At 45.1% G+C, this 21,817-nt stretch overlaps 1 protein-coding gene and 1 long non-coding RNA gene across 2 annotated transcripts in view; one reads left to right on the top strand and one right to left on the bottom strand.

Moving 5' to 3' along the window:
* LOC146185051 (cytochrome P450 3A8-like) overlaps positions 1-8,050 on the top strand; it is a 38,042-nt gene extending 29,992 nt beyond the window's left edge. The window contains exons 11-14 of the mRNA XM_084606039.1: positions 697-788; positions 1,640-1,783; positions 1,910-2,072; positions 7,797-8,050. Coding sequence (XP_084462165.1) covers positions 697-788; positions 1,640-1,783; positions 1,910-2,072; positions 7,797-7,874 — 477 coding nt within the window. The 3' untranslated portion in view covers positions 7,875-8,050. The remainder of the gene's footprint in view (positions 1-696; positions 789-1,639; positions 1,784-1,909; positions 2,073-7,796) is intronic.
* Positions 1-21,817, bottom strand: part of LOC146185048 (uncharacterized) — a 310,168-nt gene that overhangs the window by 251,589 nt on the left and 36,762 nt on the right. The window contains exon 2 of the long non-coding RNA XR_014707963.1: positions 20,357-20,445. This is a non-coding gene — a long non-coding RNA (uncharacterized LOC146185048). The remainder of the gene's footprint in view (positions 1-20,356; positions 20,446-21,817) is intronic.

Below are 21,817 nucleotides of genomic sequence, written 5' to 3'. Positions count from 1 at the left end.
GCTAGATTTTAGCCTACCAGTTTCACGCCAGTAGCTATGGAGAATTGTTCTGTAGTGCAGTATATTGAACAAAGCTTACCATTAAATGGGATGGTGGGGAGCAAGCACCTTTTTGTAACCCTTGGAAGATTAGTAGTTGGTCGGCATCCTCCTCGAGTGGTGTCCTTAGTTAAGGACTACGTTCGCTTTCGCTTCCTGCACGCCCGTTTTATCCGCTGTTTCTGAGGGAAAACACTTTACAGGATGGATGCTTAGTGGCCCAATGGGCTGGGCCTTCTTATAGTGAGTGGAAAAGTTGGTATAGGCCTTCACATCGGGGCAGCGTCCAGAGTATTGTCTGGGGAGTAATAGGTGTTTTTGGTTTGGATTTGGGAAAGTGATAGTGTGAGGCTGGCCCCAGGCTATAACGTCCGCTCTGTTAAGGAATTTGTGTGGGTAGGGAAGTGTTCTTCTCTGGTGCCTGTAGTGTTCGAGGGTGAGCGGGTATGCTAGATTCTTTGAGTAAAGGAGCTGTTACGTTGTTGTTTTTTTCGCCTATATCCATGGCCAGATGTCTGGCACCGCCGCGGATCAAGAAAAAAATACAAAGTAAACTTTGTGATATCCTTCATGAAATACATATACTAAAGAGGGACAGGTCAATTGCGTCTACTGCATATAAAACAGATTTCAATTTAGTTCCTATTTTCCATCCAGGGAGACCATCCCAGCTTGGACGTCGTAACGAAGCTCAAGTATCTGCACTGCGTTGTCTCGGAATCTCTACGCATGTACCCGCCAGCCACGCGGTAACGTTTTCATATCAAATTCTATCCCTTGTGCTGTAAGAGTATGGGCAGTAGCTCACATCAACCGTTTCATTATCGAGAGCTGCCTACTCTATTGGCGGTAGCGAAAAAAGCGAGTCAGCGTCAAGAGACGAAAAAAGGCGTCTTTATACACTATTTACAGGACATATTTACAACAAATCGGCACGGGGGCCGAAGACTACAAGTTCAAATTGTCCAATCCGGAGGCAGCACGTGACGGCGGCCCGAGAGGTCCAGTCAACGAGCGCGTTGCCTGCTCGTTTCAAATCTGCCGCAGGGACCGGCGCTGGGCTTACTGGGATTATGGGCGTGCTGTAACACGTTGACCACCTATGCTTCCTGGCTATTTTTTGCTGTCTTGCGGAGCAGCACCGGGGCTTGCGAAGGGAGAGTTAGGCGCGTGACGTTCGGTTGGGCATGGAATCCGGGCGGCTTGCCCGGGCACAACACTCTCAACTTCACAGGCTGCGGAAGACACTCCTCATGCAAACTCATAACGCCCTACGACTGTGTCCTAACTTCTCTACCCTTGAGAAAAACCTTTCATAACATAACTTTTCTTCACTGACGGAAACTAAACGTACATGTCATCCGTTTACACCAATTTTGATCGCTTGCTCTTGTTTTTTTCTCTTCTAATGCGCCGTGTTGACAAACGTCAATTTACCAGTAGGCAATGAAAGTAGCAACACGCAGAACTGAAAATACTCAGATAAATAAAATGTTTTCATTGGAGATGCCTCAAAAACAAAGGAACACTTCAGACGACGCATTCTTGAGATGCTGCGAAAATGCTTAGAAGTACATCCATACTCAAATTTCGTTCACAGGATTGAGCGACAAGCGATTGAGGACTACATTCTGGCTGAAAAGGGGGTGACAGTGAAGAAAGGAGAATTGATTGCCATCCCTGTTTACTCTATGCACCACGATCCGGAATACTTCCCGAACCCATACACATTTGACCCTGAAAGGTAAGCCGAAACCTTTTAAATAATGCGATTATATTTAGGGCTGATTTGTCTTATATGAATTGCCCACTAGGTTCACAGTAGGCGGTGTCAGGGAGATCAGTAGCAAACCACTTCTTCTTTTCGCAGGTTCAGCGACGAGAACTTGTCGTCCATTCAGCCGTACACGTACCTGCCCTTTGGCGCCGGACCGCGCAACTGTATTGGAATGCGTTTCGCTCTACAGGCGGTGAAGCTCTCTGTGCTTTACACGTTACGCTACGTCAAAGTAGTGAGAACCAAAAAAACGAAGGTAAGTGCACAAGACTATTATTATTCCGGTGATCGTAAGCCAGAAATTGTTGGCTGCGAAAGATAACAACCAGAAAGAGACGCGAACAACACCAGCGTAGACAACCAACTGCAGTTTTTACTATGCTTACCTAAAATTAGGTTGGGGAGGGGGGGGGGGGGGGATGGATCAAAAGTCTAAAGTAAATGAACAAACGCCACTAATAATATCGAAATTCAAGTATGGTAACTAGCTTTAAACGGAGGCTTTATTTTTTTTAACATTTTCCTCACGAATCACATTCCACTTTTTTGAGCCTGCTTTATCCAGTACAAGCAAACATAGACCCAGATAGATCGAGCTGCTCAGGATGAACTTGCAGCGGAGCGTCAGGTGTAGCGAACCACAAAGAAAGCGATCAACTTCTTCATCTTCGGGAGCACCAGCGCTCTGGTCTATGCCGGGGGCTGTAGCGATGACGAGTAGCAAACTACAGCCTCTCTCTCTCTCTCCTGGCAGAGAAGTAGCCATCCTGGCAAATTATGTGGCTGAAAGACAGAAGAGGCATATTATGGCTTCAGTCGGGTTCAAAATAGCGCAAGGGCGCAACAGGCTCAACTATGTAGTTGGCGGCAGATGTTGGTTGAAGCACACGGTAGGGATCGTGATATCGACCAAGTAGCTTCTTTGAAAAGCCGGAGTTTGTGGTAAGGATCCAGAGCCATACTAATGAGTTGGAGGGGGTATGAAGGAGCCTAGCCGGTGTCACGGTGGTCTTTTTGTTGCCACTGGTTTTCCGTCGTAAGCGAGCGAGCGAGCTGATGGCATTCTTCTGCGTACTTGCGGCGTCGGAGATAGGCGTCGATTCAGAAACATCAGGACGGTAGAGATAGAGTGCGTACATGTGCAGGCTGGCCCAGGCCCGTAAACAATAGCACACTACAAAACAAACAATTTGAATTACGTGGTACTAACATATGGCGTTTAACATGACAAAGCGACTTCGGTTATAAGGGGTTCTGGTACTTCGACCACCCTGGTTTCTTTACTGTGCGCTGATACTGCACATTGCGCAGGCGCTTTGGATTTCATGTCAAATTGAGCTCAGCAGCCGCGGTCGGGATAGAACATGCCACCTTGGGCACACCACTCGATCGACATAACTACCGAGTTATAAAGGCATGAAATTCGTTCTTGTATATATACAGAGTTCAACTTTTTAAGGAGAGCAAAAACAAGGACAACGAACCAAAATCAGGTTTCGACCAAACGATGACATCCCGGTGACATCTGCATTGCTACAGAATCGCACGCACTGACGATTCGGAAGTCTGTATATGTTCTTAGAACGAATTACTCAAGTGGTTAGGTGGCAACAGCCAGTTTGGTCAAATGACCGCCATACCTGAGTGTCACATAAATATTACAGAATAATCATAGCAGGTCGAACAGGCTTCTATTAGCATCATTACTTGGTCACTGATAGATCACTCACAATAGCCTCCATATGCTATCAGCGAGAAATGAAATCTGAGCAAAAGATAAATGCTGTCACAGAAACTCATGCTATATTCTGGAGAAAAAGTAAAACCGACGTTTATTAACCCTTTCGAGTTACCGTCTGATAACCACCGAAAAGAAAGTAAATAGCGCTGATAATAAACTTCCGCTAGATAATATCTCCTGAATTTAAATTTGAAATGCGGATATTGCGGATAATGCGGATAGTAAATTAGTAAACGGGGTACGAAGTGGCGTGACCGGGCAAGCCGCCCGAATTCCGCTCAACCGAACGTCAAATTTCTTCCTTCGCCGGGGCGGCGCAGTGTTTAGGGGTGCAGAATCGAATCCCGGCCTCGGTGGCTGCTTTTCGTTGGAGGCGAAAAGCAAGGCGCCCGTGTGCTGTGCGATGTCAGTGCACTTTAAAGAACCCCAGGTGGCTGAAATTTCCGGAGCCCTCCCCTATGGCGTCTCTCATAGCCTTAGTCGCTTTAGGTCGTTAAATCCCACAAACCAAACCAAAACCACCAATCGCAAGCTGTGGTGCTGCTCCACATGCCAGCCAGGTATTGTAGGAAGCACAGGTGACCTGCGTGGGGAAACACGTTTGCAAAATTCCAGACGACCTAACGCCTGTCCCCTAGCAGCGAGTCGCCTCCGCGGATCGGCAGATTTGAAGCGGCTGGTCATTGGTGTACCTCTTTGGCCGCCATCATGTGCTGCCTCGGATTGAACAATCTGAGTACTGACTGATTTCCAGGCTACATAAGCGAGCTCACTGTCTCTGGAGGCGGAGACCTTCACAATCGTTCGTCGAGTGCAGTGGCGTTCTCTAGGAGGGGATGTTTCGCAGTCTCCCGGTCGTCACGGTGCGACTGCAGCTGTGTCTGGATTGTATTCCTCGGCCCCCATCGACTTGCTGTATATAATGCCATATAAATAGCCTACAAAGAGGCCTTTGTTCATATCACCGACGCTGACTCGGTTTAATTGCTACCGGCAAGAGAGCAGGCAGCTCTCGATCACGAAACGGGTGACGTGTGATAACAGGCCATACTCCTACGGCACAACATAAGCCAGAACGAAAGCTGCATTCAGCACAACCTAGCTGGGTGGCAAGGAAGCTGGAATTCGTAAGGCACATAACAAGCCTCTGAAAGAAGAAGCAGTTTACGATAGGCAGCGTAGCACTGGAAGTAGGAAAGGAGTACTTCTAGTTAGGATAGGTAATAGCCGGAGACAAGGATAACGAAAGGGAAATCATTAAAAAATCAGATTAGGCTGGAGCGCCTTCGACTACTTCTATCCGGCCATGAATAGCAGGTGCTGGCTAACAGTATCCCTCAAGAGTAAAGTATAGCTAATCTAACCTGCAGTGGCCTGTAGGGCAGAAAAGTAGGTACTAAATCAAAAAGGAGTTAAATTCAGGACTTATATTAAATTGAACTTAAATTGAAGACAACGAAGAGAGCGATGCAAGCAGAAGTGGTAAAGGTAACTTTTAAAGAGATGCAGCTCACCGGATGGCTGAGGGCACAACCTCAAATTAGTCATGCATTCTAGTCAACAACAATAAGGATCTTTCTTTTGCAGGTCACTTAATGGAAAGGCAAGATAACCCTTGGTTTCAAAGAGTAACAGGCTTTATACCAAGTGAAGGCAATCGTAGCAGGGGGTAGAAGAATGCTAGGTGGGCGGATTAGATTAGAAAATTAGCGTTGACGAAATGGGTGCAGCTGGTTCTGGACCGAAATAACTGGAGGGATATGAGACAGTTGGCCTGCAGTGGGTGTAGAAAGGCTTGGTTGTGGTGATGATGATACGCAAGACTCCCACACGTGAGACACTTATGCTACTGCACATGCCTTGAAATCCCCCCATCGTCGATCTGCCCGCTTTTGTTCGACAATGCTGATGGTTCTGGTGTCACTCGGTGTAGATTAGCTATTGCGGCATCGCGCCTAAATCCAGTGTGCTCACAACTTTCATAGCCGCCTGGAGTGTCCAGTGTCACGCTAATGACCACAACCGCGAGAATGCTCTGCTGCCTCTCAATGTTTCTGCTCCTGGGTACTATAATGACTTCATTTGTAAGGTCAGACAGTGGCTCAGGCTATGCGGGGGGCCGCAGTGGAGGGCTCCTGAAATGGGATCATCTGGGGCTCACTGGCGTGCACTGATGTCGCATAGCACTCGGCTGCGTTTTTTTCGCCTCCATCGAGAAGCGGCTGCCGCTGCCGGGGTTCGATTCCGTATACTGAGGTCAACAGTCGAGCATAGCAGCCACAGAGCCACCACAGTGGGGCCTTGGTTACCGTACTAAAGCTGGCGCCACTTAGTGCTGTTCCAACGAGACGAAGCGTCATGGGGCTCCTTTATTTTTCTCCTGCAGCGACTAGCGGCGGGGGCGGATGCATGATCCCGCTTTTTTGAAGATATTGGAAGCTTGCTGTACAACTATCGTTTCCGTCCTTTGATGTGAATTATCTAGTAGAGGCCCTTTGTTAAACTGTTGCCACAGATTTTAGTCTCAGGTCCCGCTTTATAAGACCGGAAAAAATACCTTTAACGATCCACTTTTTCTCAGCTGTTTTGAACGCTACGAAAAACCTGGGCTAATCAAGATGAAAATTAGTTGCCTTCCTACGTGGCTGCTGCGTATGATGTAAGAATATTTTAAGCCCAATTATAATATGTTCATCATGTGCGTCCCTTGCCTTTTGTAGTGCTGCAAACTGCCTGTGAAACGAAGTATAAATGACACTAATTTGCATAGGCTCAGAAACGTATCTGAAATCCAACGTTGTGACTGTAGCTTTGGAGCGTGTATCTCAGGAAGCGTAATTACCCTACCGAAGAAGCTGTGAGATATGAATAACCTCATACATAGGTTCTCATACTAAACCCACGCTAACGTCGTACAAATCTCATCTCATCTCACACAAATACCATTCAACGTATGTAGAAATATATGAAATTGTGTGGCATTTGTATGTGTTTGGTATGAAATATATGCATGAAGTTATTTTGACTCATAGAGTTCTTTAATAGGCTGTTGGCGCCGGTTCGGTGCATCAACCGAGTTGAACAGTGCTTTACGCAGGTTTTGTGACTTGGTTGACACTTTCCAGTATTGGTGACTAAAAACTTTGAAAGACCCAAGTTTTAACTGCTTCCACGGGGTAGCAGTATCTTCAGAAGGAGTGCATTGAAAAGCCCCGGCATACAGCGCCACCGGAGTGGTCAGCGACATCTCTCAACAAGTGTCACATTGACGATAGGTGACAGTAGAGCGTGTGGAGGAGTTGGAAAGCTTCGTCCATGCGAAGCGCCAGCCTATACGCGCTGCACATTTCAGTTACTTTGGCCTCCAGCTATGCGGCATTGAACGCACGTTTATTCATGGGCTGCGTGCTCAAGCTCCTGATGCTCCTGAGCATCCTACGTTGCGGGCCATGGGTAGTTGTTGTTGTGGCTGTAGGAAGAAGGACAAAAATGCATGGGCCTGCTGCTGGCTCTGTAGCTGAGCCACCTCCGCTGCCTCGTGCAGACAGAAGAGAGAAAGTAGAGAAGAAAGAAAAAGAAGAGGGACAGAAAGACGAGCGCCGCAACAGCCGTCGTCCACCACCTAAACGGTGGCGGGTGCAATGACGTCCTACAACATATAAAAATACTGTGGTAGGCTAGCCCCCGCCTCAAGCGGCGTTGACCTACCTATCCCAGCCCCAACAGGGCCAGGACCAGCCACTCTTCACCACCTCTATCCCCATGGGTAGCAAATAATATAGGAATGATATGGTATGATATAACGTGAAACTGGGGAGGTGTTTTATATAGAGGTAAACGTTCCGGAGGCAAACGCGGGTTTTGAGGGAAAATGCAGTGGGGCTGCAGACTGATTTTGACCACATGAGTTGACCACTTACTTGATATGACCGGCCTCGTTTCTTTCTGCCGCGCCGCTATGTCAAGAACGTCGAGAGAATGTCTAGAAATCATAACCCTCGTGGCATAAGGGTAATGAACGCTTTTAATAACTCGACGGTGCACGCATGTTTTATGCAGTACGAGAGATTCACGAATGACACCGTCATCTTTGTAGTGTGGCAGAGCTTTTATTAAAATTTGAACTTACCGAAAAAAATATTCTTGTAATATCTTTCTTTTTTAGCAACTAGCTCATAAATTTACAATAATCTCTCTGTTTCAAAGTGGTAATCATTTCCTACGGTTTTTTTCATGCAGGTACCGCTGGAGTTCCAGAATGGATTCAGCATACTGACGGCCAAAGACCTCACACTGGGGATCAGGAAGCGAGATTAACGATATCGGTTTTCTCTCTTTTCAAGGGTCCCATAAAAATAGTTTCAAATGTTAATAAAGACGAACAGTTGAACTATTCCGACGGAGAAATAACGGCAGTTTGTCTCAGGACAGTTTATTTCATGCAGATAGCCCTAATGTATATGTGTGAAGCTAATATATTTTGATTAAGAAAATTTCTGGAGTGTTTGTTTACCTCGCATAACACGTACGCCACTTGCACATGGATTCCTTTCTAAACAAGCAGGTTATCAATTATTCTATGCGTGGCTATATCACCACAATTGTATGCTATTAAATGGCACATGTAGCTTTTCGATTTTCTTGTCCGTTTAACTTTTGAGCAAAACAGAGCCTATCAAGAAGAGGCGAAAACGACGACCCTCACAATGCACTGAATGAGGATACAACGCTCATTCCGAAAGCGGTGGAATACGAGCAGTCAATGGGGCTGAGATGGGAAGAAAAAAAAAAAAAAAAAAAACAAGAATGAAACAATTGAACAAAGTGCATGGAAAGCCACGACGTAGCAGGGAGGTTTACGACGAGCAGGGGGAATTAGTCTTGCGAAGTCTACGTGCATTTGCTCCAAAGTATCGGCAAGTAAACGAGAAATAAGTCATGTAAACAAAACATATACCTACGATCTGCCGGATCTACACTTCTAACAAGAAAAGCATTCAGAATAGCACGTAGTCCACTCCAGTTGTCACTATTTGGGATCAAGATCCGAGTGCTGTAGAATTTTAAAAGAAATGGGGAAGCCTCCACATATCTGATTTTCAAGCGGGTAGACAATTTCCAGATTTTAACATTGAGGGCCTCCCGTGTTTCTGAGGAAAGCTAGCATTACACACCTTTCCGCGTTGTCTCTAGCAAGCCCATAATATAGTGTTATAGATCCCCCGCAACTCAAATGTGGAACACAGCCGATACGATGCCAGGCGCATTTTGTGGAACCAAGAGAGATTACGAGAAGAGCCTGCGCTAATGCGATGGAATAAAATGGCTAAGAATATTTTAGTAGCTTTGTCGCACATGACCTCTGGAGTGAGCTTCACACGGCCTTGAAATTGTAAAACACTGGTTTTCTGAAGAGTCCCTTGGCACCTTGAGGAACTTGTCTTCACAGATTACGTGACAGCGCTTTATAAGCGACACTGCCCGCAACCTCGTTGCCTATTATACATATATGTGTGAGGGTACCCATTGGAAACGTATACAAAAGCCTTCGCTATGCAGAATATGCACCAAGCGTAGACGCTAAGAAACACGGCATCAGTGGGGAACCCACGTTCTAACTTTTGAACAGCGCCTTTTGAATCTGTCAGGATAACAACAGGTTTAGCCGTGCAAGACCTTAGCTTCCGCAGAGCAGCACCAATGGCAACGCTTTCGGTCGTTGTGGAGCACACGAGTTCAATAAACCATACTGACCATGCATTATGAAAAGAAGGAACAATAACAACCACTGTGGCAGCTTCTGGGACGTTGTCCTCGGGTCCATCAGTGAAAATATGAAGATACCGAGCAGACACTTTTTCAAAATGTTCAAAACGAGCGTACGCGTTGCGCTGCAAAAGCAGAAATGCACTCAGAGCACGCGTGAGGAATGCGGACCGGAAATGACCAGGTAGTTTTAATCGCTTGCTTAGAAATTAAGGGCTCGGAAGTACAATGTGTTAGGTAGGCTCTAGACACAGATCCATTGCTGAGGCGCTACCATCTCTCCTAGTCGTCTAAGCTGCATTGCTAACGTTTGTGAAGTGACCAGGGCAAGACGTTTCTACAGTGAACCATGAAATACGGCATTGTTCGCTGCCGCCTGAGGAACTCCAATGGCTCTTCTTAGGCTCTTCCAGTTTAAACCCTCACGACGTTCAAGCAGCGGTGCAGAGGAAATATTAAATGTAACTAGCACAATATGCGACTAACCACCAGAGTTTTTCGTGAAGCTAACTTGAGAGATCCTACGTATAACATTGCGACACGAAAATACTAGAGATGACAGAATCTAGTCCAAAGCTTGCCGTTATTGTAAGCAGGAGTAAAAAGAAACCAGATGTAACTTCAAGCGCGGATAACATATGTCAATATACCTGGGAACAGGACGAAGGCAGATTTTTCCACTGATAGAGACAATCCCACAATTCGAAGATAAGAACGTACCGTAAGTAGAGCCCGCAGAGCTATCAGGGCTAAACGCTCTGTTGTTGGCACCGGTAATGCAAATACAAATGTCTTGTACATATACCGACATACGCACATGCCGGAAGTGTTTCTGCAGTCATTTGGTAAGGCCAGCCATTAAGACGTTAAAGAGAGTGGTATAAAAGGACAGCTTTCCGAAGCACAGTTCGCGGTACAGCCTTTTCTGTGCATATGGCACTCCCTAACAGCAATCCAATTGCACCATCACTGACGAAAAAGTGAATGAATGATAACATATACCCTGGATGCCCAAATCTTGCAAACCATTCAAAATTGCGCCCTAAAGAATGCGGTGATAACTCTCTGAGGCATTACGTAAAATGGCTAGTGCGGAGAGGCCGAAAGTTCTCCGGTGGTATATGCGGCTACAATGTCCAAGACGCTATCTTTCGCTCTTAAGCGTCTGAGGAATCTTACCACACATGATGGCAGTGCCTTGCTGTCCCCAAGCCACCACATCATTCACTTGCAAATCTTTTCCATCAGCTCAGCCACACAGTAGGCTAGTGACGCTATTGATGCCACTATATTTGGAAGTCACCGCTGAGTTGGCTAAAGTCAGGTTATTTTGAGCACCGAATTTCGTCAAAGTGAGACGAAGCAAAATAGTGTGGGTCTGGTGAGTTTGCTTTCTAGGGAGAAAGATCCAAAATATCGAAGTTACCGCTGAGTTAACCACATTCAAATTAGGTTAGATGAAATCTGGACGAAAGCAAACTTTTTAGGGTCTAGGGGCAACTTTTGGGGGTGTTCCATTCCAATTTGAAGGCGACCTCTGAATTGCCTATACTAAAATTAGGTTAGATATTAATTATGCTTAGAATCTAATGAGGTCACATCTTGAAGGTCCATGGGGCCACATATTTGGGGTGGCCGATTTAAATCAGGGCGGTCCAAGAGTATGACTAGCAGCTTACCGGTATTGCTCAAGAGAAAATTATATAGCATTTGCATCTTACCTGTACTCACCTATGGGGCTGAAACGTGGAGGCTAGCAAAAAGGATTCTACTTAAGTTGAGGCCACGCAGAGAGCTATGGAACGCAAAATGGTAGATGTAACGCTAAGAGACAGGAAGCGTGCAGAGTGGGTCAGAGTAACTCGAGTTAATGACCTTCTAGTGGAAATGAAGAAATCGGCATGGGCAGGGCAAGTAGCGCGAAGAGAGGATAACCGATGATCGGGAAGGGTATCATATTGGATTCCAAGGGAAGTAAAGCGTAGCAGGTGGAGGCAGAACGTTAGGTGTACGAATGAGATTAAGAAGTTCGCAATGGTCAAGTGGATGCAGCTAGCACAGGACCGAGCTAGTTGGAGTAGTATGAACAGGTCTTCGCCCTGCAGTGGGTATAATGCGGCTCATGATGATACGACGCCATTTAGTACGACATACTCGAATTATGTTGAACATCACATTTGGTCAAATCATAATTTGTAGTTTAAGAGGGCCAGTTTGGGGCAGGGGGGGGGGGGGGGAAGAGTAGAGACAAACTTTCTGTACATACTTTTTGCGGACACATGCTGCAGGGCCTTTCTGAAGGAACTTTCTTACTGTGAGCCTATAAATGTTTACACAGTAAAAGGAGATATACAGAGCCGAAACTGCGGTGTCAATCTACCCCAAAGAAGGGGCGACATGCTCGGCTGCTTTTAAATTAGAGTTCGCCAGCCTGTCAGCATCCCTTGAACATATGTGTTTCGTGACCTTTTGGCAGTCCTCGAAGAATTACACAATATTACGTAGAGAAAGGGTGATGTAGTTATAGGTACGCGGTCCTTTTGCCAGTGATCCGTGACATCGTATCTGTCGAGTGCTTTAAAATGTGAAAATGTGAGGAGATCATTTCATTTTGCACTTATATCCACTGACTGCGTGAACGTGGTAAAATGAGGCCAAAAGATACAACGGCTGAGAATACCGCCAAAAATATGTCTGACAATGCTGCCAGAACCAAGGGATTCAGAGACGAGTCGGAGTTGTAAATTCGCCGGCTAATAGATGAAGCGGGAAAGTACACCAATTGCGCACAACCTCAATGAGAAGTGTACCGGAGGTAGAAACCCATAGTGTGCATACGATTACGCGTATAATTAATACTATATAAGTTACTGGAGGAAAAACGAAACAATTCAAGACTAATATTTCACCAAATAGTGCCCGGCCGCTATCATATTGAGTGTCGTGACAGATTGTAGATGTTGTCGGGGATACATTGACGAAAAGCGTATTCTAAGCGTAATACCGACGCAAAAGATGTTCCTCAATTTATTTCAGCCGAATATATACAGGATCATGGCGACATAATTATGACATGAGCAGCATATAAATGTATTCTCTCACTTCCCCCTTTTTGGACATCAGAAATCCGTTAGCAGAAATTAATGACACGTACTACTACTCAGACAACTTCTTAAAAATTGAAAACAGGTAACCACAACAGCTTGGCCCCATTTAGAAGACGAACATCATAGCTCATGCTGAGCATGTAAAAAATCATTCAGCATGTTCTCAGTCTCAGCGAATGGGTGGGTGAACTACTCTTCTCGACCTGGTCGCGGTTTCTAACGTTGAAGGCAATTGGGGTTCTGGATTTAGACTGCCTGGCGAGTCGTTTACACCTTCCGGTGTGTCCTTGGCATATCGCCTGATTCTTGTTAAATTGACTGTGGACCTCGTGGCTTCTTCCTGGTTTCCAAAAAAATATTGCGATCGGTTTAACGTTCGTCGATATTCTCGCAGCATAACCACTTATTTCGCCGGCACCGCGGATGACGGCGCGGTAAGTGCCACTCCACTAACTGCTATACTGGGTTTCCTCTGCAACCTGTAACTGAACGAGACCCTTGGTATGATGGTATTTATTGCGAGATGCTTTCCATTTTTAGTCAGAATGGTCCTCATAGGTGTAACATCAGAAATTTGTATCTGTATTGGCCACCGCAGTTGCGGCACCAGATGAGATTGCGTGTCGTAAGTCATCGTCCTATGGAGTTTCTGCAAGACTGGAGCCCAAAGCGCTAAGTGTCGCACTGCAGGCGAGAGGTTCGAGATAGAGGTCTTTGCATTTAAGTACCACTCACTGATTGTTTACGCCACCCTTTAAACCTACAAATGATCTTGAGAGTGCCTTGCGCTTACAGTGACGCTAGTAAAACCATACTCAATAGCAACAATTTGAGACTCAGCGTATGAAGACAGTGGTCCGCTATCTGTCACTACTGTCTTTGGAATGCCATGAAGAGAAAAAAAATATGCTCTTCATTCATTGTGGAACGGTTTCAGATGATAAAAACAAATTTAGGAGTAGCGAAACAGAACCAGCAACCACGATATAGTTGTCATTGTTGACAAACCGCGAATCAACACCAACTTTTCCCCGTGCAAATTTCGTAGTAGCAATGTCTATATAAATTTCTGCATTCTAAGTCGCATATGGTACGTAAATTTGACACACTGACTGCTGTTTAGCAAGACCTTGTGACTAAAACGGACCTCTAGCCAATGCATGGCTTCTAGAAATGCCTGGGGGTCATTCGTGAAATGTTTCTAGCACTTTTCTGAGGCACTTAGCGAACACTTAGCCGTTTAGTTCTTTTTAGAGCAAGCTCTGCACTTAACTATGAAAGCGTTCTCCTTCCTTCACGGGGCAGATAACACGGAAGCCTTGCTTTTCCTGGCCAACTTTGACGACACAAGATTAGAGCCTGCAAACTGCTTCTGCTTCTTGGGACTCCATCATGCTTTTTTGTATAAACTATCTCCGGTTTCAAGTCATTCAATGCACGATCTCACATTGGAAGATACTTCTGATGCAATCAATTGTCCAGCCACGGGTATGTCGCCTGTTATTGGCAGATCGCGAAAGAACTAAGGAATCACAACGTTTTGCCACAACATGCCAATATGCAATTTTTCTAATAACGAATGGTTTATGGTCAGCTTCAAACAATACCTCGAGGACTCTCAGTTATTAGTCTAATCTCTCGGCACTCCAAGTGATGGCTAAAGCCTTCTTTGCTATTAGCGCATATAGCTCCTCAACTTTACGGGCGAACGCTATCACGCGTCATTCACTGTTACGTCGCATCTGGAAAAAAACGGCGCCTGGAATCGTGGGTCGCGAGGGTCGTACAAAGCCATGCATTTTGCCAAGGAGATAACAGATATCGAATTTTCTGAAAGAACGGTAGTCTCAGCTCGGTGTGACAGAAAGCACGCCAAGTGTTTGGTCATGCCCCAAATGCTGCGCAATTCCGCTACATTGCTCGATAGCTTCATTTCTTTAAAGGAATTTACTTTAGCCGGGTAGGGTTGCATGCCATGATCGCTTCGAAAATGGTCCAAATATGAGCCTTTTTTGTGTCAAGGACACACTTGGATTGTTCGGCGTTAAAATGAATTGAGCCCCCCTTCTCAAGATGTTAGCAAGCCAAGCCTTGAATCGTGTTGGTGGTTCTTGTAGCCAAAAAACAAAATATCGTTCATCACCTTCACGACCACAAGAAGGTCAGCCATGATTTCGGGCATTCTCTTTTGGAATTACTGAAAGGCGTTCTTGTAAAAAACAACCGCCATAAAGGGGCTATGAAGGTAGTTTGTCACTCCCAAACCTTTTCTGGCTTCGGAGCGACTTAATAATATTATATTCACTTGATAGAAACCATAATGTCTGTCCAGTTTAGAAAATACTTTTTGCAGCTGTTATAGAACCCTGATCTTGATTCACTGTGGGAGCTTGAACCTCTATCGTAGAACGCATTAAATGATGTTCATGGTCTACACAAATCCTGCCATCCCCAGTCGGCTTCACCGCTGGGACACCGATCTGTAGGCCAGACTACATTAAGAATTATGCCAGTTTGCTCCGTGTTCTCAAGTTAAAGCCGGACGTCTTCACTGAGCAGAATTGGAACCCTATGAGATGCCGTTACAAAATACGAAACGCCGTTTGGATGACGCCTATCTTATCGGTATTCCCATGGCATGACATCGAGGTAACTACAAACCTCTTTTCCCGGCACGCAGCCAGTACATCCTTCCTACCTGACAGAGTTAGTAATTTGCACGGGCCTTAGCACCTCCACGGAAGGCAAGTCAGGAAGGAAATATCGCAGAAGGCTGACAACATAGTATACTTCGCGAGAAAGTTTCTTTTTCCCGGGGATTTTTTCCTCGAATTTGCTGGAACTTAACTATGCGCTTGAGCCTCGTGACGAAAGCACAGTCACTATTAGGGACGCATCAGCAAGTCCCATAATCCACGCGCAAGACAAAATGAAAGAAACTGCTCGGTTTATTACAGTCAAATGTGGACAAAGATGACGTGATGGTTGTTAGTATTATGGCCGGGTAAAAAAGAACATATACATCGCTAAGATTGGCTGGGCGAGAGGAAGGACGAAGGTAAATAAAATGAGCGGAGGTAATTACAGCATTACACACAGCGAATCACTTAATCGCTGTGCTTTGTTTGGCATAAATGTGGAAGTTGGTGTTTTGGGCTTGGTGAATTGAGAGTCGTCTTGAAGTCTTCAGGTTAAAGTGGCTTGCATTGTATTTGACATTGAATTTTACAATCACGAAAGGAGAAATACAAATTCAGACGGAGAGAACCTTCCCTGACCAAAGAACGGAAGCCAGTTGATAAGGGCGAAACCCCCACATTTCCTCAAGTTATAAAGGGCCATGTATGAAATTGTGCCAACCTCCGTAGTGTAGCAACAAAATTGCTGACAAGGACAGGGAAGAGAGGATATGTACGCGATAAAGATATGCGGGCAAAAAGAACACTAATACTAACGGGTACATTGCAATGAACAATACCGCACACGACAATATTTTATACAACCCCTGGGTAACGCATCTTTGCGCATTCTTACATGGTCCTACTTGCGTTTCGCACGCCGCATATCACTCTTGTGGAGACATTCCAATTTTATCTATCGAGGAGAAGCCACTGTCTCTCGGCTAATGCGCAGAGGTATCGGCGGAGAAAACGAGACTCGCGCGATAAAGCAGAACAAGGCTACGCCGATAACGCTTCTACGTGCACAACCTGCAAACGGAACAAACACAAGCCCGTGAGATACGTCCAGAGAAGCCGGTCAAGCCAGGCAGAAACGATCACAATGCGTGCGATCACAGTTGTTTTTGCCGCCGCGTTCTGCTTGTTCACGGCGCAGGCACAGAAGCCTGGCACCACCCGTGGTATAAGTACAGCTGAGACTCAAGGTAAGGTTCGGGCTAAACAATCACCGGTGCTATGCTAGCTTTCACATTTCACGTCTGCTGGTTTTATGCGGTGACGTATTACTGATTTTCAACCTAGCTGCATATACTGGAAATAAAGGTTAAAATTAAGTGGCATCTCTTAAAGGGAACCATTTATCGGCCTTCATTCTAGTGCCTGAAGAAAGGTCCGGACGTCTGAGTTCGTTACCGTAACCTCCCCCAATGTGGTGTTTCTCAACCTGACATCATTTGAGTGCTTTGGGGATGTATGGCTTATGGGAAAGTCAGCTGTCACCCAGATGGTTACGAGCGGTACGGTGTACTAGGGTGCGTGAGTACTAATTAGTCATCAGTGCCGTCCTACCATCAGAGTTATTTAAAATAACCAGAAACGTTTGAAAGCCAATAGATGCTGAAGCGCTTCAACTTTTGCTTTCTAAATCGTCGGCTGCAGTTTACATGAATGTCAATTATTTTTCATAACTGTAAGCAATATTCATTAAGCTTCGCTGGGTATGTTACGACTTGTTATAAGAGTTGACTTTCATAGCGGAGGCAAACGAGCTGAAGTTGATAATTCTTGTCGATGTGAGTAGACTAACGTCTCATGAGGGCATTGTTTTGGGCTGTGATTGCACCAAACACGAGCAAGGATGTTCTCATAGTTCCTGCAAGCGCCCTAGAAAAACAGTGCTGGGATCGAGGCCAACAATTGTCAGGCTTCAAATCAACAGATAAGCATGAATACAGCAGGATAGCCGCTTGAATACATTTGCCCCATTGGACCCTGTTAGATTTCCCTTTTGCGTGAAGGTCTCAGTGGTCGCTTGCCGCATCGCGGTTGTTGTGGTGATGAAATATATGCTGCAGTTCTTGTCAGATTGGAGCCTGCCAAGTTTATTTCACAGTATTTCGGACAGCAGAATTTTCAGAAGTTTGGATTTGTCGTCTCATGTCATTAGACACGGTTTACCCATAAGAGCGCGAGTTAGCTAACCGACTATTTGGAATGCCCGTATACGTCTAGTATAACCTGAATAAAAAGATAGCAGCCTGGGAAAACTCGATTCGGCAAACTAGTCTGACATCGCGTCCACCAGAACGCAATAGCACATTTGCGAGTCTTTGACAAGTGGCATTTACCAGTCCTGATATGGGCTATGAGCTGGGGTCCTAACGGAAATTTAAAGCATTGTTCGAGGCTCTGCGAATCTACGGCATTAACACGCATTACAACTGAAATATTTTTCGCTAAAAAAACTGTTGTGGTACGGCAACTATACAGCCTTAGTACGTCTCCAGCTCTAACAAGAAATCGTGAGGTCGCGGACGTAGGTTCACAGCAATCATCTTCTGTTTAGAGCAAATTTTACACACTCGCCCGTGCACACCAAAGCTGCAGCGTCCGCAGGTAGGATGCAGGAAGTGGCACCTTGAACAAAAGGCACAAAAGCGCTAGCTCTCTTCGAGTCCCTGAATTTTTGCCGCTGCGTAGACTATAAAGAGCGATACGCCACCTCAAATTGAAGACCATGCGACTTTATACACGCAATCTGTTTAAGAAAGCGTTCGCGGATGCCCATCTTGTGCGCCGTGCATTTTTCCCATTGCAATCATAGTGACAGATCTACGTCCCACGCAAAGCAGCAATTCTGACTCTGCCTTAGGGAGACATGTTGAATATATCGTCTATACGAACGTTCCGGCGCACTTTCTAAATTAACTACGCAATCGTGCATACAGTACCGAAAGTTGTATATGCCTGAAAATACGGCAGCGCAAAATCTCAAGGATGGAGACGAGACGTCAAGGATGACGCTGAACTTCTAACAACTTTTAATGTGGATAATGCACGCCTTTGCCACTCTGTTGAAGCCATGGTTATTGTCAGTGCACGCGGAAGTAGTTCAGCTCTTTGTAGGAGAGATTGCTAGAGACGGCACAGACACAAGCTTTTAGAATATTGCATATTTGTTCCGATCGCACGATTACTCGTATAATACGTTCTTTGCTCTTTCTACTAATTAAGGCAAATGTGTATGTAAGCTGGAAAAAGCCTGTGTCAGTTACGCCTACCTTACGCTCTCCTCTCCCTTTCAGACGAAGACCTAACCAAATTGTGCAAGCACAGCCATGGCGTGAACAGAGTGTATACATATATGCGTGAATCATTCACAACAAAGGTTTTTGAAAGTTCATCGCCATCCTTGCCGTTTCATCTCCGCCGTCACGTTTTTGCCCGGCCATCTTTCAACGCGTTAAATTCGACGCATTAGTATGTATACACTTCATATTATATAATTGAGGCAACTGCGTTGTACGCAGGAAGGAGCGACTCCTATTTTCATACCGTCTCATTTGACGGGCTCATTCTTTATAAGTTAAAAAAACCATGTGCCCTCTGAAGGTTACCCTTGATCGCTAGTTGATGGTGCGCTTATTCTCTCTCTCTCTGTAGCCTATAAATATAAGAAAACTAATGAGTCAAATCATACTAGTGCCATTTCCCCAATTCTCTTAGCTGACTCGATAGCTCCTTTAAGCATTTTGAACATCGACAGATGTATTGAGAAATCTTTCAAGACGTGTTGTGTACGAGTGCTTAGATAGCTATGATTATATTGTTTTCTCACATTTAGTGAGCCGTAACTTGTTGCGTTACTAAGACATGCTGGTAAACTAGAAAGGTTTAGGAGATCACTGAGGCAGGCACACTTTGCGAAAGGTTTTGACATACCAGTCTTTTGTGCCAAATTAATTCTAATGTACCACTGATTAAAAAATGAAAATAAAAAGCCAGAAAAAGAAAAGCGAATCCGTAATCCTGCGTGAGAACAGCGGGCTTTAGTTTTTGTTTATTCGCCGGAATCGGAATTATCATACACCGAAGCATGCCAACAAATAAAATTTTTGTGCCCTAAGTTTACGCCATGAGGCCGCAGTTTCGTATTAGAAGCTTTGAAAGCAAAACGCTGTTAGCTATCATTTTCGGCTAAACGAGAAGATTAGTTTGCCGAAATGGTGCGTAAGCTGACACCAAAGCCCACGTGTTTCTGCACAGAAATTAGTTGTGTAAACCATCCCGAGCTGGACGTAAATGCGCCCCAAGAGCATCCAATGACGATATTGAATTCATACTTGAGACAAATCGGCCTCCACACCAGTGAAATAAATTGGGTTACTATGCGGATTTTGTGGTAAAAAGCGCTCTTGCTCCTGAGCGGGCCGGGATAAACCTACACAGAAGGCGCCACTGGTAGCACGCAGCTGTGGTTTGGCATAAGATGTAGCGACTGCGTTAGAACACCGCTAGCTAGCGGAGCTTATCACATAAATACAAGGAATTGCAAATATTTTTATAATCGTCGTCGTTCCCCCCTTCATGACTGACACCATAATCCTGCACCTCCGTACGATCGGGGTCATTGGCTCTCCATCACTTATTCGGAATAAGTGATGCCAGGGCAAGTAAGCATCTTAAAAACTTGAAACACCGCTCGATTTTGACACCGCAACACAGAAGCTGTTGACTGAGCGGAAAAGTCTGCTTTGTGCCATCCTACATGAACAAAGTGAGCGCAGCCGAGGATATCGCTTATATTAAAATTTAGAAACCGACAAACGCCTGGTTGAATACGCATACAATCGGCCGAAGATGATTAAACATGCGGCTTGCAGCACCTAGGAGCCTTTAGGGGATGAGCTGCTGCTCGTACAAAATAGCACCTGTCCTCGGCGGCGAGACGGTTATTTTACTTAATATGCATGTATAGCTGCACCTCCTTTATATTCTTTGTGACGGGCTGGAATATTCAAATTTTCAGTTGTCCCGCGTTGACTGCTTGCTGCTGTCAACCAGTGAGAGGAAATATATTGGTGACCTGTGTGCTTTACATGAGAAATGAAAGGTTACTTGATTTTCCACTTTTTTGTTTTAGGGGAACAAGAAGTTTCGACTGCGGCAACAAGTGAGTGGATCGCAAAACGCTTTGTACACTCAGGAAGAGGGAAATTAATTAAAATTTCTCGATTGTACTCACGGAGTGCATTGTAGAGCGAAGCGTAAGGGGTTCGGAACATCACGACAACGTTGCAAGATCGGAAGAGAATACATAAAACGGGTGGTAATCTGAAACAAATGCAAATCTTTAAAAGGATTTGTCTTTGCAGTATTGAACGTCATATATGAAACTTATAAAGCCGCATATGTACTCAACAATCTGTAAAATTATATTTACCAACACCACAAACACTGGTCCAAGTACCACGGAGAATTAAAAAAATGTAGAGCTTGATAATGGCTCAAAATCAAAGAATTAACTTAAGGAACACCACAATACAGAAACATAATGTTAGAGCAGCCTCCCTTTCCTATGCGTGGTACTGGGTTTAGAAGTGTTCAGCGCATGTTGAACGCATGAAAGCGGGTTTTGAGTTATCATTAGGTGTCGCAGAGTTTTATGAAGCAACCAATGGGATATGGTATGCGGAAGTAGTTTCAGAAAATAGACAACTTGATATTACGTAAGCAGAGCTAAGTCGAGGCAATGTATAGATGAAGTAAAATGAGTGAAAAACCTGTGGAGGAGAAAACGAAGGAACATTAGAGAGGGTAAAAGGTAAAAAGAAATTCGCAGGAACACTTCAGCATGCTATGAAAGCGCCGGCTTCTCTTGAGGATTTTCTTTCGTTTGTATTGTATATATACTTGAATACACGTTTAATCGATAGGTTTTTAAATTGGCGTGTATTAGCTGGTACATATTGTCTATTTTTCTATCATACTCATGTAAGATATCCTGTTACGTGAAAAGCTGATTACCGAAGACTTGACGCTTTTGAATTGTAGTGCTGGAGGAGACTCTTGAGAGTTTCTTGTACTGAAAGAAGATTAGGTCGGTCGATACTGGCGATAAATAAACATTGACTGCTAATTGGAAGGTCAAATTTTGTAGTTAAAGCACGGCTACTTTGGTCACCACATGCGAAAAGAGGAGGCGCTTGAGAAAACCTTGATGCTGGGAAAGATTGAGGGGCACAGGAAAATGGGTAGGCAGCGCACGCGATGGCTACATGGCATCCTCGAGTTATTGCAGCTGAATCTAAGTGGTATTCGAAAGTTAGTGGGTGACCGGACAGCTTGGCGTCGCATAGTATATGGGGTCATGAAGTGTCGGCCACTATTGAACGACTGAACTACGTGCCGAATACGGCACGTTCATTCTAAAGCTTCGGAACAATTCTTCTGTATTGTACTTCCATAGCGCTCGGGTTATCAGTCAGGTGCAGAAGCTGAAATTAAAAAAAAGCAGCCCTTGCTGTTGGCGTTAAGACTCGTGAAGAGCGAAGTCCACTCATGCCTTGGGAAATCGCAGAATGGACAGTAACACGCTGTTTAAGTTTCAGTGGTGAGTCACCGGGAAAGTCTTGGCAGTGTTTCTCCCACCCTTGCACGGTATTTTCGTAAAGGTTAGACTCATGATGCTTGCAGAAGTGAAATT

This window comes from Amblyomma maculatum, chromosome 6, assembly GCF_055883805.1.
Source record: "Amblyomma maculatum isolate TAMU_Amacu chromosome 6, ASM5588380v1, whole genome shotgun sequence".
In the NCBI taxonomy this organism is placed as follows: domain Eukaryota; kingdom Metazoa; phylum Arthropoda; class Arachnida; order Ixodida; family Ixodidae; genus Amblyomma; species Amblyomma maculatum.
The sequence above is the reverse complement of the archived record's forward strand: the minus strand, read 5'-3'. Positions and strand labels throughout refer to the sequence as shown.